The sequence below is a fragment of the Pleurodeles waltl genome, chromosome 12 (genome assembly GCF_031143425.1).
Source record: "Pleurodeles waltl isolate 20211129_DDA chromosome 12, aPleWal1.hap1.20221129, whole genome shotgun sequence".
Taxonomy (NCBI): Eukaryota; Metazoa; Chordata; class Amphibia; order Caudata; family Salamandridae; genus Pleurodeles; species Pleurodeles waltl.
The window spans coordinates 664,071,752-664,086,305 of NC_090451.1; the positions used below are offsets into that span (position 1 = coordinate 664,071,752).

The window sequence follows — 14,554 nt, forward strand, 5'->3', positions numbered from 1 at the left end:
TATCATACCTGCCAGCCATGTGACAACTTAAGAGTCTGTTCTTGATTAATAGGGAAGAGAACACATTTTGGATGCTTTCAGACAGTCCCTGCAAAAGTGCTTAGCCTCAATGCTCAGGCTGAAGAGTTACTAGGAAGGAGTGGGAAACTGCATGTCAGTCAAACGAAAAAGCACTGCAAAACTAACCAGCTGAGCCATGCACATCCATCCTTCCGGCATCCTTTTGGGCAACAAGAAACATGGGTTGCTCTGCGCTGAGGTGGGGTCACTATGCTGTAGATCCTCCACCCACATTGCAGCCTGCCTAGCTAGTGCAGGTCCTGGAGTGTGAGGCAGTGCAGTGTGTTCTTGTCCGGTGCACCCAAACTGGCTTTCACTTTATGTCTTCCTCCAACGAAGGCCCGAGTTGGCCACTAGCCACAATCCCAGTGACAAATGCCTGTATGTCCACCTTGCCTTTCAACCCAGCATAAAATACCCAGAATCACACATGACCACACATTTACCTCAGCATTACGGAAGACCTTTAGCATGTCTGTGTCAAAGGCTTCCACGGTTTTATAGTAGCCTGTCAGGATCTGCTTCTCGATGGTAATGAGATCAAGTGGGTCCGAGACCTTTTCATAATATTCTGCATTTCTTAAAACAAGCAAAACAATTTTAAGTATTATTATGTGGTCAAACTCCTTTAAAGAAATATATGTAAAAACTCACCAAAGTTCACCAGAGGAAAAGAGCAACTTACTTTTTTCTGGGTGGAAGGTTCAGCAGAGGAGCAGCAAGAATCTGGTCTGAGGAATCTGAAAGAGAAAATAAGAGCAACAAGAAGCTTCAGGGCAAAGGAGTTCGCTCACTCAATAATAAACTATGTATGCGTAGACATACATCAAGTGTCAGCCAATGCACTGGAATATACAATATTGACTTGCTTTTTAGGCACACACAAAACAAATGTTTATTTATTTTCACAATATCATACAAACATTTCACAATATTATGTACCACTAATTTGACTGATCACAATTACCTGTCTGAAGTTCTAGAGATTTATTGACCGACTATGTGGTAAGGTCTGGGATGATCCAAACAAACTTCTTACTTGGCTGCTCACACTTAAATATTAAGCATGGCAAGCAAGTCTAACCTGTGAATTGATTTTAGGGTGAAGAACAAGAGCTTTTTGTGACAGACTGGAAAAAGAAATAGACAGAAGTGGAAATCTATGATGGATGGTAAGCTGGGAAAATGAGGCAGCATACATAGGTCAACTAGAAAAAGAGGTGGCATTCATGTTCTGAAGGTTATGGGCAGAAAAGGAGTGGCTGAGAGTCTAAAAAGGAAGACCTTGTGGAATGAAAGGTCTGGTAATGCATGGGAATCAGACTGTCATAGGGAAAAGGAAAGTTTACTGATGGCAGTATGGTAGCCTCAAAGAGTATCAGGTTGTGTGAAGAAATGCTGGGTAAAGGATGCTGTTTATATGTGAGACATAACTAGCAGGCTTGAACTTGAATTAGGAGGACAGGATCTGTGGAACAACAAAGGGAAAGTAGATTGTTTTTCTTGAAGAGCAAGAGGCTATACAATAATGCTACATTGGAGACCCTGGTGTGAAATTCACTCCACCCACAACTGACTGCCGGGCAGACAGTGTGGTGCTTAAAGACAGTGAAGAAAGGCTAGGATAAGGGGGTCACTCACCTTTGTAGCAGATTATACTGTCACAGATGTCTTTAAATATCTGTGCCAGTCTTGCAGCTCGGGCTACCTCAATGTTCTCCTCAGCAGCTGCCAACCGCCTAGTGCGTACCGATCTTGACGTCTGCAGTGCTGAGAACTGGGTCATGAAAACATCTGAAAAACAACAGGAACACTGAATGGCATAACTAAGGAGTATATGTATGCAAAACCGGTATGATGCTTAGTCACAAGAGGATTAATTTTCTGTTATTTTTGTGATTGAGCTAACTTTAGAATTGTATATATTAGGAATCCTTAACATGTTGTAGGAAGTTGGCTCTGTATATACTATCTCAAAGTGAGAGATAGTGTGCACAGAGTCCAAGGGTTCCCCTTAGAGGTTGATAGTGACAAATTAGATAATTCTAATGCTCTATTCTGTGGTAGTGTGGTCGGGCAGTAGGCTTATCCGAGGGTAGTGTTAAGCATTTGTTGCACAACACAGGTAATAAATGAGGAACACACACTCAAAGACTTAACTCCAGGCCAATAGTTTTTATATAGGAAAATATATTTTCCTAATTTATTTTAGCATCACAAGATTCAAGATTTGAGGTAAATACATAAAATGCAAGGAACTTTGATTTAGAGCAGTAACATACACAGTATAGGATAAAATGGGAATAAGCTATTTTAAAAGTGGACACAGTGCAAAAATCAACAGTTCCTGGGGGAGGTACGTATTGGTTAGTTTCTCAAGTAAGTAAGACACTTACAAGTTAAGTTTCCTGGGCATAGGCAGCCCACATTTGGGAGTTCAAGGCAACCTCAAAGTTACCGCACCAGCAACACAGGGCCGATCAGGTGCAGAGGTCAAAGGAGGGCCCATAACACATAGGCGGCTATGGAGAACAGGGGTGCTCCAGTTCCAATCTGCCAACAGGTAGGTACCTGTGTCTTCGGAGGGCAGACCAGGGGGTTTTGTAGAGCACTGGGGGACACAGGAAGGCACACAAAACACACCCTCAGCGGCACAGGGGCGGCCGAGTGTAGTGTGCTTAGCAAGCATCGGTTTTCTGTAGAAATCAATGGAGGGACCCGGGGGTCACTCTAGCGGTGCAGGTAGGGCACGGGGGGGGTTTCTTGGGCCAGCCACCGACTGGGCTAGGCAGAGGGTCGCCTGATGGTCACTCCTGCAATGGAGTTTGGCTCCTTTTGGTCCTGGGGGCTGCGGTTGCAGTGCTTGGTCCAGGCTTCGGGTTCTTTGCTCCAGGCAGTCGCGGTCAAGGGGAGCCTCTGGATCCTCTCTGCATGCGTCGCTGTGGGAGTGCAGGGGGGTCGTCTCAGGTTACTCACGAAGTCGCAGTCGCCTGGGAGTCCTCTCTGCAGTGTTGGTTCTCTGGAGCTCGAGACGGGGGCATCAGGTGCAGAGTGTGAAGTCTCACGCTTCCGGCGGGAAGAGTGAGTTCTTTGGAAGTTGTTAAAAAGTTGCAAAGTTGTTACTGTTTTTGAACAGTGTCGCTGTTCTCTAGAGTTTCTTGGTCCTTCGGGTTCAGGGCAGTCTTCTGAGTCTTCAGAGGTTGCTGGTCCCTGTCTTATGCGTCGCTGTGCAGGTTCTTTGAGTCTGGAGACAGGCCGGTAGGGCTGGGTCCAAATCAGTTGTCGTCTCTGTGGGGCTTTCAGGTCAGCAGTCCTTCTGTGTGTAGGTTTCAGGAATCTGCTTTCCTGGGTTCTGGGTCACCCCTAAATACTGAATTTAGGGGGGGGGGGGGGGGGGGTGTTTAGGTCAGGAGAGCAGTAGCCAATGGCTACTGTCCTGAAGGGTGGCTACACCCTCTTTGTGCCTCCTCCCTGTGGGGAGGGGGGCACATCCCTGTTCCTATTGTGGGAATCCTCCAATCTCAAGATGGAGGATTTCTAATGGCAGGGGTCACCTCAGCTCAGGGCACCTTAGGGGCTGTCCTGACTGGTGGGTGACTCCTCGTTTTTCTCATTATCCTTTCCTGCCTTGCCGCCAAAAGTGGGGGCTGTGGCCGGAGGGGCGGGCATCTCCACTAGCTGGTATGCCCTGGGGTGCTGTAACAAAAGGCATGAGCCTTTGAGGCTCACCGCCAAGTGTTACAGTTCCTGCAGGGGGAGGTGAGAAGCACCTCCACCCAGTGCAGGCTTTGTTTCTGTCCTCAGAAAGCACAAAGGCTCTCACCCCAGGGGGCCAGAAACTTGTTCAGTGGCAGGCTGGCACAGACCAGTCAGTCCTGCACTGAAGAATTGGGTAAAATACAAGGGGTATCTTCTATGATTACCTCTGTGTGCATTTTGTAATAAATACAACACTGGCATCAGTGTGGGTTTATTATTCTGAGAAGTTTTATACCAAACTTCCCAGTATTCAGTGTTGCCATTATGGAGCTGTGGAGTTCGTTTTTGACAAACTCCCAGACCATATACCTAATATGGCCACACTGTACTTACAATGTCTAAGAATATACTTAGACACTGTAGGGGCATATTACTCATGCAGCTATGCCCTCACCTGTGATATAGTGCACCCTGCCTTAGGGCTGTAAGGCCTGCTAGAGGGGTGACGTACCTATGCCACAGGCAGTATTTGTTGTTCATGGCACCCTGAGGGGGATGCCATGTCGACTTTGCCTTTTACTTACCACCAACACACACAATCTGCAATGGCAGTGTGCATGTGTTAGGTGAGGGGTCCCTAAGGGTGGCACAACACATGCTGCAGCCCTTAGAGACCTTCCCTGGTCACAGGGCCCTTGGTACCACTGGTACCTTTTACAATGGACTTATCTGTGTGCCAGGGGTGTGCCAATTGTGGAAACAATGGTAATTTTTTTGTAAAAGAACACTGGTGCTGGGGCCTGGTTAGCAGGGTCCTTGCACACTTCTCAGTCAAGTCAGCATCAATATCAGGCAAAAAGTGGGGGGTAACTGCAACAGGGAGCCATTTTCCTACACATGTGTTATCATAAGGAACCGATTATTCAACAAATTCAGTGACAAATCATGTCACACAAGTTAAGGAAACCTAATAATTAATGCTGTAAAGGGCATTTATATTTAGGAAACAGCTGTCACAGGATTTGAAAGGAAACCTTGCTTCTATTTGGATATGCCATAAAAGTCTACACCATAACTACCTTTCTAAGGACAAGCACATGGAACATTTTCAGTATAAAGAGAGGGGCAGTGGTCCAAGAAAGCTACTTTGTCTTTGGGCTTGAGGTGGTTGCTCCACACCATTTCTTCAACACCTTCAGGAAGCCCTGAGCACAGGCAGGGGAGCTATCTTTATTTGTTGAAAAGCTACAGTCAGCATACTGGCTGCCTTTGTTTGTTGGAGCGATTCTCAGAGTGGCACATAGCACAGCTACTCATCTACTTTGTCCAAGCGTGCCTGAAAAGAAGATGTTGCATGGTAAAGATGGCCATTTGAGAAGTGCTGAGGAGAAGCACAGTTCTGTGACTTGAGGTTTACTGGGTCGCATTTGTGCCATCGACACATTTGGCATTTATGTGAGATGTGCCGTGGAGGCTCTAGCGCAAGCCCTCAGTGAGATCTTTGACCATTTTCAGGGCTGTGCTTCCCCACTGATTAGCTGATCTTGTCCCTTAGGTCAACCAAAGATGAGGGCTTTGGAGGACAAAGGAGGCTTGAAAGATGGCTGATACATATGCCTACTTGCATAACTGTGAGGAAATTGGCCTGATCCCCTCGCAGCCTGCAGTGTGTTATAAGGAAGTGAAAGTGGCTGAATGAAAGACAAAGATGACTCTTCTCAACCACACCTGTACAATCTGAGAAAGGGGAAAAGAGAAGGAAGAAGACCCCTCCAAGATGATACAGATCTCACTGAAGGAGAAAGGAATATGTAAGCATCTGTAAATGGCATGTAGTTCTGTAGACTCACATGTTCTACATACCCCTGGCATCTAGTGTTGGGTCCGGAGTTGTTCAAGTTGTTTATCTTTGAAGAAGTCTTTTGAGTTAAGAGGCCGAATGGCTCCTCTCGGTGATAATGCACATGGACATCGACTCCATTGTTAAGATTGTTTTCAGACAGGCGGGTGAGAAAGGAGCTTTAAGTATGTGTAAGTTATGCAATTGCCATGCTAAATGTAGGGGTGTGTGGTTAAGATGGCGGCCGAGATGGACGCTTAGACAACAGCTCTGCCTTGAGCCTAAGAAATAATCTTGACTGACATCGCCATTTCACCAGCCACACAAAATGAATTGTGATGGAGGCACTCTGAGGGGGTCTTGAACTGCCCCGGGTTGGAAATTGTCGCCTGGAGCCTCTGTGCCGGAAACACAGGGACGCGGCCTGTGGGGCGGCCGGAACCCCCTGCTTAACCTGAGGATTCCTGGGGTAAGGACGCGTGGGCGGCCCTACAATCAAGCAGTGCCCCACTGGTGCTGAGGGTACTTCGTGGCCTGGGCCGGCGGAGAACCTGAGGGGACCGCGGTTGCGGCACGGGGCCTAGTGAGTGCACTCAGGGCGCTTTGCTGACGGAAGGTGGCTGCCCATTAGATGCGTCGCGGGAGAGGCACCACATGGCATGAGGTACACAAAAATAGGTGCGGCGGAGTCGCTGCTACTCCTTGCGGGGTGCCACCGTAACTGGACCTACCTGTTCCCCGCGCCGGTCTCTGGCCTCCTACACTGCAGTGCACCACGACGGCGCACTCTGTCTCCAGAGGCGCCGCATCCCGGAAGTCGTGCCTTCGGGGGCGAGAGTGGATGTGTGACCACATAGTGGAGTGCTGCACCTGGGGGGGGGGGTTTGGAGGAGCCCAACCATCGGAAGAAGACAGGGAGGCTGGGGAGTGTCTCACGTTGTCTGCTCTTTGGAAGTCCAGGAGGAGATTGAAGACACAACCTACGAAAATACAGGCAGCTGCAGAACGAGGGAAAGCATTAAGGGACACGTCGATTCACATGCAGAACTCTTTTATGCTGCTCCAAAATAACTCACAGGCACAAACGGACTCGGACTCAGGCAGCTCTGACTCGACTATCACGGGTGTGATCAAGGAGCCGGATATCACTCCCCAGACAGCAGAGGACCTATAGCACTCAGACATATAACTCTCATTGCGCACAAGGTGAATTCCTCAAGACACTTACCCCTGCCTTATTGACTGACCCCGGGGCACCCACAATTTGGGGAGGGGAATTTAACTGTGTTCCTGATATGTTACTGGACCGTACATCCCCGCCTGCGAAGGGAGCAATAAGAAGGCATGACTCCAACTATCATAGGGAGTACTCTTTCTATTCCCCGATACACGATATACATACCAGAAGAGATTTGATTTGGGGAACCCCGACTGTGTGCTCTATGATAATGTACTCAAACTATCTTGCCAGGACGATTTCTGATCACTCCCCACTGCTGCTGACCGTAAGATGGGGAAGAATGCACTCCATTACACCCACTTGGCCGCTTGCAGAGCAAGGCGCTGCTAGACTACCTATATTAAGCAATACTGGGAATTAAATACCGAATCCATCACACTGAGGGCTACAGAATGGGACGCGCACACAGTTGTGGTGAAGGGTCAATGTCTCTCGGCCTCGTGGGGGTGCGTCGCTAGTTACACCAGGAAGTGGTCACCTTAGAGAAAGACATGCACGCATTGGAAATAGCAGTCGCACACCACAAAGTGCCCTTCAAACTCCTTCGTGATAAACGAAGGTTATACAAAGAGGCGGATCAGCGACTCTGCCGACATGATTATAATTACCACCTAACACGATTGCAAGCATAGGGTGATCGCTCGAGGCGGCTTTTGGCGTGGTTGCTTCATGAGGAGCGACAACATACCCCAATAGGAGCCATACGTTTGGCAAATGGGACAATGGATTCCTCGCAAGAAGCCAGTAACAATGCTTTTAGGGACAATTACATGGGGCTATATCAACTGCAATTGGTATGTGATAATCAGCAGTTAGAATTCTATGTGAGAGACCATTCGCAAAGCTTTCTGCAATTAATAGAGCGGCACTTGATGAGCCCCTGAGACTGGAGGAACTTAATGCAGCAATAGTACAAATAGCCCGCAATAAAACCTCTGGCACAGATGGTCTGCCGATAGAATACTATGCTACCTACTCGCAACATATCTCCTGTCCCTTGTTATCTGTATTTGAGGAGGCATGGACTTGTGGCCTGCTTCCGGCATCCCAAAGAGAGGCGTTGATTGTGGTGCTCCCCGCGAGCCGACAATGTAAAGTCATATAGACCATTGTCCCTTCTCAATTTAGATTGTAAGATCTTGGGTAAAGTGTTGGCAAACAGACTCGCCCCTATCACACATACCCTGATACATGAAGATCAAAATGGCTTTATGCCCACTTGAAACACATTTCTGAATATACGTAAAGTACTAGGATTCATAAGTGATACCCCAGCCGGGTCATATGATAATGTGGCCATCTCTCTGGACATAGAGAAGGCATTTGATAACCTAAGTTGGGACTTTTAGTTTGCCACACTGTGGCACATGGGATTTGGCCAGGGTTTGTGAGATGGATGCGGATTCTCTACGCTGACCCCATTACTAGGGTGAAAATGGGAGTAATGATATGAGGAAGCTTTCCCATTGGGAGGGGGACCAGATAGGGGTGTCCTCTGTCACCCCTGTTGTTTGCTATTGTAATGGAACCTCTTGCTGCTCGATTACGCTTGAGGGCCGAGCAGTGGGGGCTATGCAGGATGGGGACACACCATATTATTTTGCTCTATGCGGATGACTCCTTGATTTACCTGGCAAATGGGGGAGGATACGCTGCCCGAGGTGATGTCCTTATTAGACATATATGGAGTGATATCAGGCTTATGGGTCAACTTGTCCAAATCCTGTTTGTTTCCCCTGGATGAACTTCCCACGGCCGTGGGGGAGGCGCTCCCTCCGAGTAGACTGAAATGGTGCTTAGACACCTTTAAATTACTGGGCATACAAATATTCCACAAGATGGATGATCTGAGGGATGGTAACTTGGTCCGCACGCTTCGTTCTATGAAAAGCTTGCTCCAATTTTGGTGCTCGCTGCCTCTTTCCCCTCTGGGTAGGGTGGCAATAGTGAATATGCGGATTCTCCCAAGGCTCGTCTATTATTTCGCAGCATTGCCCATAGTTGTCCTTAGGAGTTTCTTCCATGAACTTAACAGTATATTATTAGGACTCACCTGGGGGCGGGACAGACACTGGGTCGCACTCATTACCCTGCATCGTCTGCTGCGAATACTATTAAGCAGCAGCACAATTATAGTGGCTGTTATATTGGCTGAGGAAGCCTGAGTCACTTGAAGCAACATGGGTACGGATGCAGATAGGTGATATTCCCCTCTATACATGGTTATCTGAACATATACCGATACGTATCTGTAACAACCCATTATTGACAGCAGCATACACCAGCTGGTGGAGGTATATACAGGGCGGAAAACCCAAACCACCATTTTCACGCCTCATCCCGTTGGGCCAACAACCAGGAGGCACACTATTACTTAGAACTCACTCCACGGCTCCATGGGTGGAGGCAGGGATAGAGACAGTGGGGGACTGTTTTGATTATAGTAGTTTGATGCCTTCTGAGACAAATATGGACCTTGCGTCGTTGGGACAGGGACACTTTATTACATATCATGCTATATGTCGTCTGATTAAAACAGCATGGGTTCAGGGGGATCAGGAACCCGTGACTTCCCCCGCCTTACATATCTTGTTATCAGACAGTGGTTCAAAAAAAGTGATCACCAACTTATATAGAGCGCTGAATAATGTAGATGACGTTAAGCCTGAGGTAGCACTCCACAGATGGAATTTGGTCCTCCCCAATCCTCTAACCTCCAAGAAATGGATCGAGGCCCTCAAACAGGTGCAGAGAGTGTCTCGAAATCCTAGATTTCGCCATACACAATTTAACTTTGTCCATCAGACGTACTTGTCCCCACATCGTATTCAACGCATGTACCCCGCATCGAACCCGGCATGTCCCTGTTGTGGGCTCCATGCAGCCCGCTTCTATCACATGGTGTGGGACTGTAATTCATTGCAAAGTCTGGCAGAACATCATAGCAGGCATTACAGACATAACGGATAATACATTTACACCTAACCCGCAATCTTGTCTTCTGGGTATACGCCCTAGAGGTAAGCAACATATACACATTCATAAGAAAATAGGTTACTTACCTGTAACTGTAATTCGCCAGTATTGGAATCTTTCATAGATTCACATGCTTGAATCATTCCCCATCATCTAGATGGGAGCCCCCGGTACAATTACACAAGTAGTGTTGAAACATATTAATACAAGGGCCCTAGGCCTCTTCAATTTAATAGTCTATCATAATAATTTTAAGAAAAGGACCTAACTTGAGCCTCTACCAATCAGACGACACCACCCTCTAGAATCCTCCTGAGAGAAGCTCCAGCACCTCAGATTTTCCAAGCACAAGTGCATTAAGGACAGGAACAGAAAGAGAGAGAGAGAGAGACAGAGAAAGAGAGAGAGGTGAAAGTGAGATTCTCCGGGGAGGCGGGTGGGTAGCATGTGAATCTATGAAAGATTCCAATACTGGAGAACTACAGTTACAGGTAAGTAACTAATTTTCTTACTCCAGTATTGGAACTTTCATAGATTCACATGCTTGAATCAGAGTAACGAGCAGTACTTATGCACATTGGAACATTGTAACCATGTACGTCACAAAACGCCTGCATATATAATACATATATATATATATATATTTACAAACAAAAGAAAACATGGGGCACTCACGGGTGCTTTGAATCCAATTTATTACGCCACAGACGCCTTTCAGCAACACTTGCCTTTCTCAATGTGAATGCGCAAAAAAGAATCAAACAGCTGAGCAGTCTTTAAATAGATCGGTCGATATTTCAAATGGAAAGACAGATGACGGACTATCAGTTCACCTTAGCTCTGCCATCCAGGTCCCGCCATCATTCAATGTTTAGGCTCCATATTATTCAACCAGTGACACCCTTGTTTTTTAATTTCCTTTAGCAGAAGTCATTTCTTCAGTGAGTGTGGGTTGTCACTTTCTGTCAAGTTCTTAAAGGGCCCAGTAAATAGTGCTCTCCACTTTGCTCAGTTTAGTTCGAATTTGAATGATGGCGGGACCTGGATGGCAGAGCTAAGGTGAACTGATAGTCCGTCATCTGTCTTTCCATTTGAAATATCGACGATCTATTTAAAGACTGCTCAGCTGTTTGATTATTTTTTGCGCATTCACATTGAGAAAGGCAAGTGTTGCTGAAACGCGTCTGTGGCGCAATAAATTGGATTCAAAGCACCCGTGAGTGCCCCATGTTTTCTTTTGTTTGTAAATTGATAACGTGCAGCCACTAGCACGTAATGGAGGCACCCGTTAAGAGTTCGGCAATTACAAGTGGACATTGGTGATTAACAGAGTTTACAAATGCCAGAACCACCGTTTGCCTGAAGGAACAGCATACCTGCTGACATGAGGTCACACATTACTGGAATGTGAAGGCTCTGATTACGAAATCGGCGCTTTGAGGTATGCACAGATTCTAACAGGGCAATGTATGGTAAACGAGGGATTTTCCATCTTGCTGTATTTCATTTTTTTTAAAGTAAAGGAAATTCGAACTAAACTGAGCAAAGTGGAGAGCACTATTTACTGGGCCCTTTAAGAACTTGACAGAAAGTGACAACCCACACTCACTGAAGAAATGACTTCTACTAAAGGAAATTAAAAAACAAGGGTGTCACTGGTTGAATAATATGGAGCCTAAACATTGAATGATGGCGGGACCTGGATGGCAGAGCTAAGGTGAACTGATAGTCCGTCATCTGTCTTTCCATTTGAAATATCGACCGATCTATTTAAAGACTGCTCAGCTGTTTGATTCTTTTTTGCGCATTCACATTGAGAAAGGCAAGTGTTGCTGAAACGGGTCTGTGGCGCAATAAATTGGATTCAAAGCACCCGTGAGTGCCCCATGTTTTCTTTTGTTTGTAAATTGATAACGTGCAGCCACTAGCACGTAATGGAGGCACCCGTTAAGAGTTCGGCAATTACAAGTGGACATTGGTGATTAATATATATATATATATATGGAAAATGTCACTTACCCAGTGTACATCTGTTCGTGGCATTAGTCGCTGCAGATTCACATGCTGTGCACATCCCGCCATGTGGAATTGGGCTCGGAGTGTTACAAGTTGTTTTTCTTCTAAGAAGTCTTTTTTCGAGTCACGAGACCGAGGGACTCCTTCCATTTCGACTCCATTACGCATGGGCGTCAACTCCATCTTAGATTGTTTTCCCCGCAGAGGGTGAGGTAGGAGTTGTGTATGCTAGTAATAGTGCCCATGCAATGGAGTGAATACGTATGTACATAATGAAGTTTAAAGTAATATATTTACAAATTTACAAATGTTCAAGATCAACTTCTAAACGGCTACAGGCTCCCGGGGAGGTGGGTGGGCGCATGTGAATCTGCAGCGACTAATGCCACGAACAGATGTACACTGGGTAAGTGACATTTTCCGTTCGATGGCATGTGTAGCTGCAGATACACATGCTGTGCATAGACTAGTAAGCAGTTATCTCCCCAAAAATCATGGTTCAGCCTGTAGGAGTTGAAGTTGTTTGAAATAATGTTCGTAGTACAGCTTGACCTACTGTGGCTTGTTGTGCCGTTAACACATCTACACAGTAGTGTTTGGTAAATGTATGAGGCGTAGACCATGTTGCTGCCTTACATATTTCGTTCATTGGAATATTTCCTAGAAAGGCCATGGTAGCACCTTTTTTTCTGGTTGAGTGTGCCTTTGGTGTAATAGGCAGCTCTCTCTTTGCTTTAAGATAGCAGGTTTGAATACACTTAACTATCCATCTAGCAATGCCTTGTTTAGAAATTGGATTCCCTGTATGAGGTTTTTGGAAAGCAATAAATAGTTGTTTTGTTTTTCGAATTAGTTTTGTTCTGTCAATGTAGTACATAAGTGCTCTTTTGATGTCTAATGTATGCAGTGCTCCTTCAGCTACAGAATCTGGCTGTGGGAAGAACACTGGTAATTCTACCGTTTGATTCAAGTGGAACGGTGAGATCACTTTTGGTAAAAATTTTGGATTTGTCCGGAGAACTACTTTATGCTTGTGTATTTGAATAAATGGTTCTTGTATGGTAAATGCTTGAATTTCACTCACTCTTCTTAGAGATGTGATGGCAATTAAAAATGCAACTTTCCATGTTAAATATTGCATTTCACAAGAGTGCATGGGCTCAAAAGGTGGACCCATGAGTCGTGTTAAGACAATGTTGAGGTTCCATGAAGGAACTGGTGGTGTTCGTGCTGGTATAGTTCTTTTTAGGCCTTCCATAAATGCTTTTATGACTGGTATCCTAAATAATGAAGTTGAGTGCGTAATTTGCAGGTAGGCTGAAATTGCGGTTAGATGTATCTTTATTGAAGAGAAAGCTAGCTTTGACTTTTGCAATTGTAGTAAGTATCCTACTATATCTTTGGCAGATGCATGTAAGGGTTGAATTTGATTATTATGGCAGTAATAAACAAATCTTTTCCACTTATTTGCATAGCAGTGTCTAGTGGTAGGTTTCCTAGCTTGTCTTATGACCTCCATACATTCTTGTGTGAGGTCTAAGTGTCCGAATTCTAGGATTTCAGGAGCCAAATTGCTAGATTCAGCGATGCTGGATTTGGATGTCTGATCTGTTGTTTGTGTTGTGCTAACAGATCTGGTATGTTTGGTAGTTTGACATGAGGTACTACTGAGAGGTCTAGTAGTGTTGTGTACCAAGGTTGTCTTGCCCATGTCGGTGCTATTAGTATGAGTTTGAGTTTGTTTTGACTCAATTTGTTTACTAGATATGGAAGGAGTGGGAGAGGGGGAAAAGCGTAAGCAAATATCCCTGACCAGCTCATCCATAACGCATTGCCCTGAGACTGATCTTCTGGGTACCTGGATGCGAAGTTTTGGCATTTTGAGTTTTCTTTTGTTGCAAATAGATCTATTTGTGGTGTTCCCCACATTTGGAAGTAAGTGTTTAGTATTTGGGGGTGAATCTCCCATTCGTGGATCTGTTGGTGATCCCGAGAGAGATTGTCTGCTAACTGGTTCTGAATTCCTGGAATAAATTGTGCTATTAGGCGAATGTGGTTGTGAATCGCCCAATGCCATATTTTCTGTGTTAGGAGACACAACTGTGTCGAGTGTGTGCCTCCCTGTTTGTTTAGGTAATACATTGTTGTCATGTTGTCTGTTTTGACACGAATGTGTTTGTGTCTTATTATGGGTTGAAATGCTTTGAGCGCTAGAAATACCGCTAACAGTTCTAAGTGATTTATGTGAAACTGTTTTTGCTGTATGTCCCATTGTCCTTGGATGCTGTGTTGATTGAGGTGTGCTCCCCACCCTATCATGGAAGCATCTGTTGTTATTACGTATTGTGTCACTGGGTCTTGGAAAGGCTGCCCTTGGTTTAAATTTATACTGTTCCACCATTGGAGCGAGATGTATGTTTGGCGGTCTATCAACACCAGATCTAGAAGCTGACCCTGTGCTTGTGACCATTGTGATGCTAGGCACTGTTGTAAGGGCCGCATGTGCAACCTTGCGTTTGGGACAATGGCTATGCATGAAGACATCATGCCTAGTAGTTTCATCACCAGTTTGACTTGTATCTTTTGATTTGGATACATGGTCTGTATCACATTGTGAAATGTGTGAACTCTTTGTGGACTTGGAGTGGCAATCCCTTTTGCTGTGTTGATTGTTGCTCCTAAGTATTGCTGTGTTTGACACAGCAGAAGGTGTGACTTTGTGT

General features: G+C 45.7%; 1 protein-coding gene across 2 annotated transcripts in view; it reads right to left on the reverse strand.

Moving 5' to 3' along the window:
• The window catches only part of ASH1L (ASH1 like histone lysine methyltransferase), a 719,892-nt gene that overhangs the window by 172,184 nt on the left and 533,154 nt on the right, over positions 1-14,554 (reverse strand). For both annotated transcript variants that reach the window (XM_069218459.1, XM_069218458.1), the window contains exons 17-19: positions 1,702-1,854; positions 746-800; positions 507-639 (exon numbers count right to left, since the gene is read on the reverse strand). In XM_069218459.1, coding sequence (XP_069074560.1) covers positions 507-639; positions 746-800; positions 1,702-1,854 — 341 coding nt within the window. The remainder of the gene's footprint in view (positions 1-506; positions 640-745; positions 801-1,701; positions 1,855-14,554) is intronic.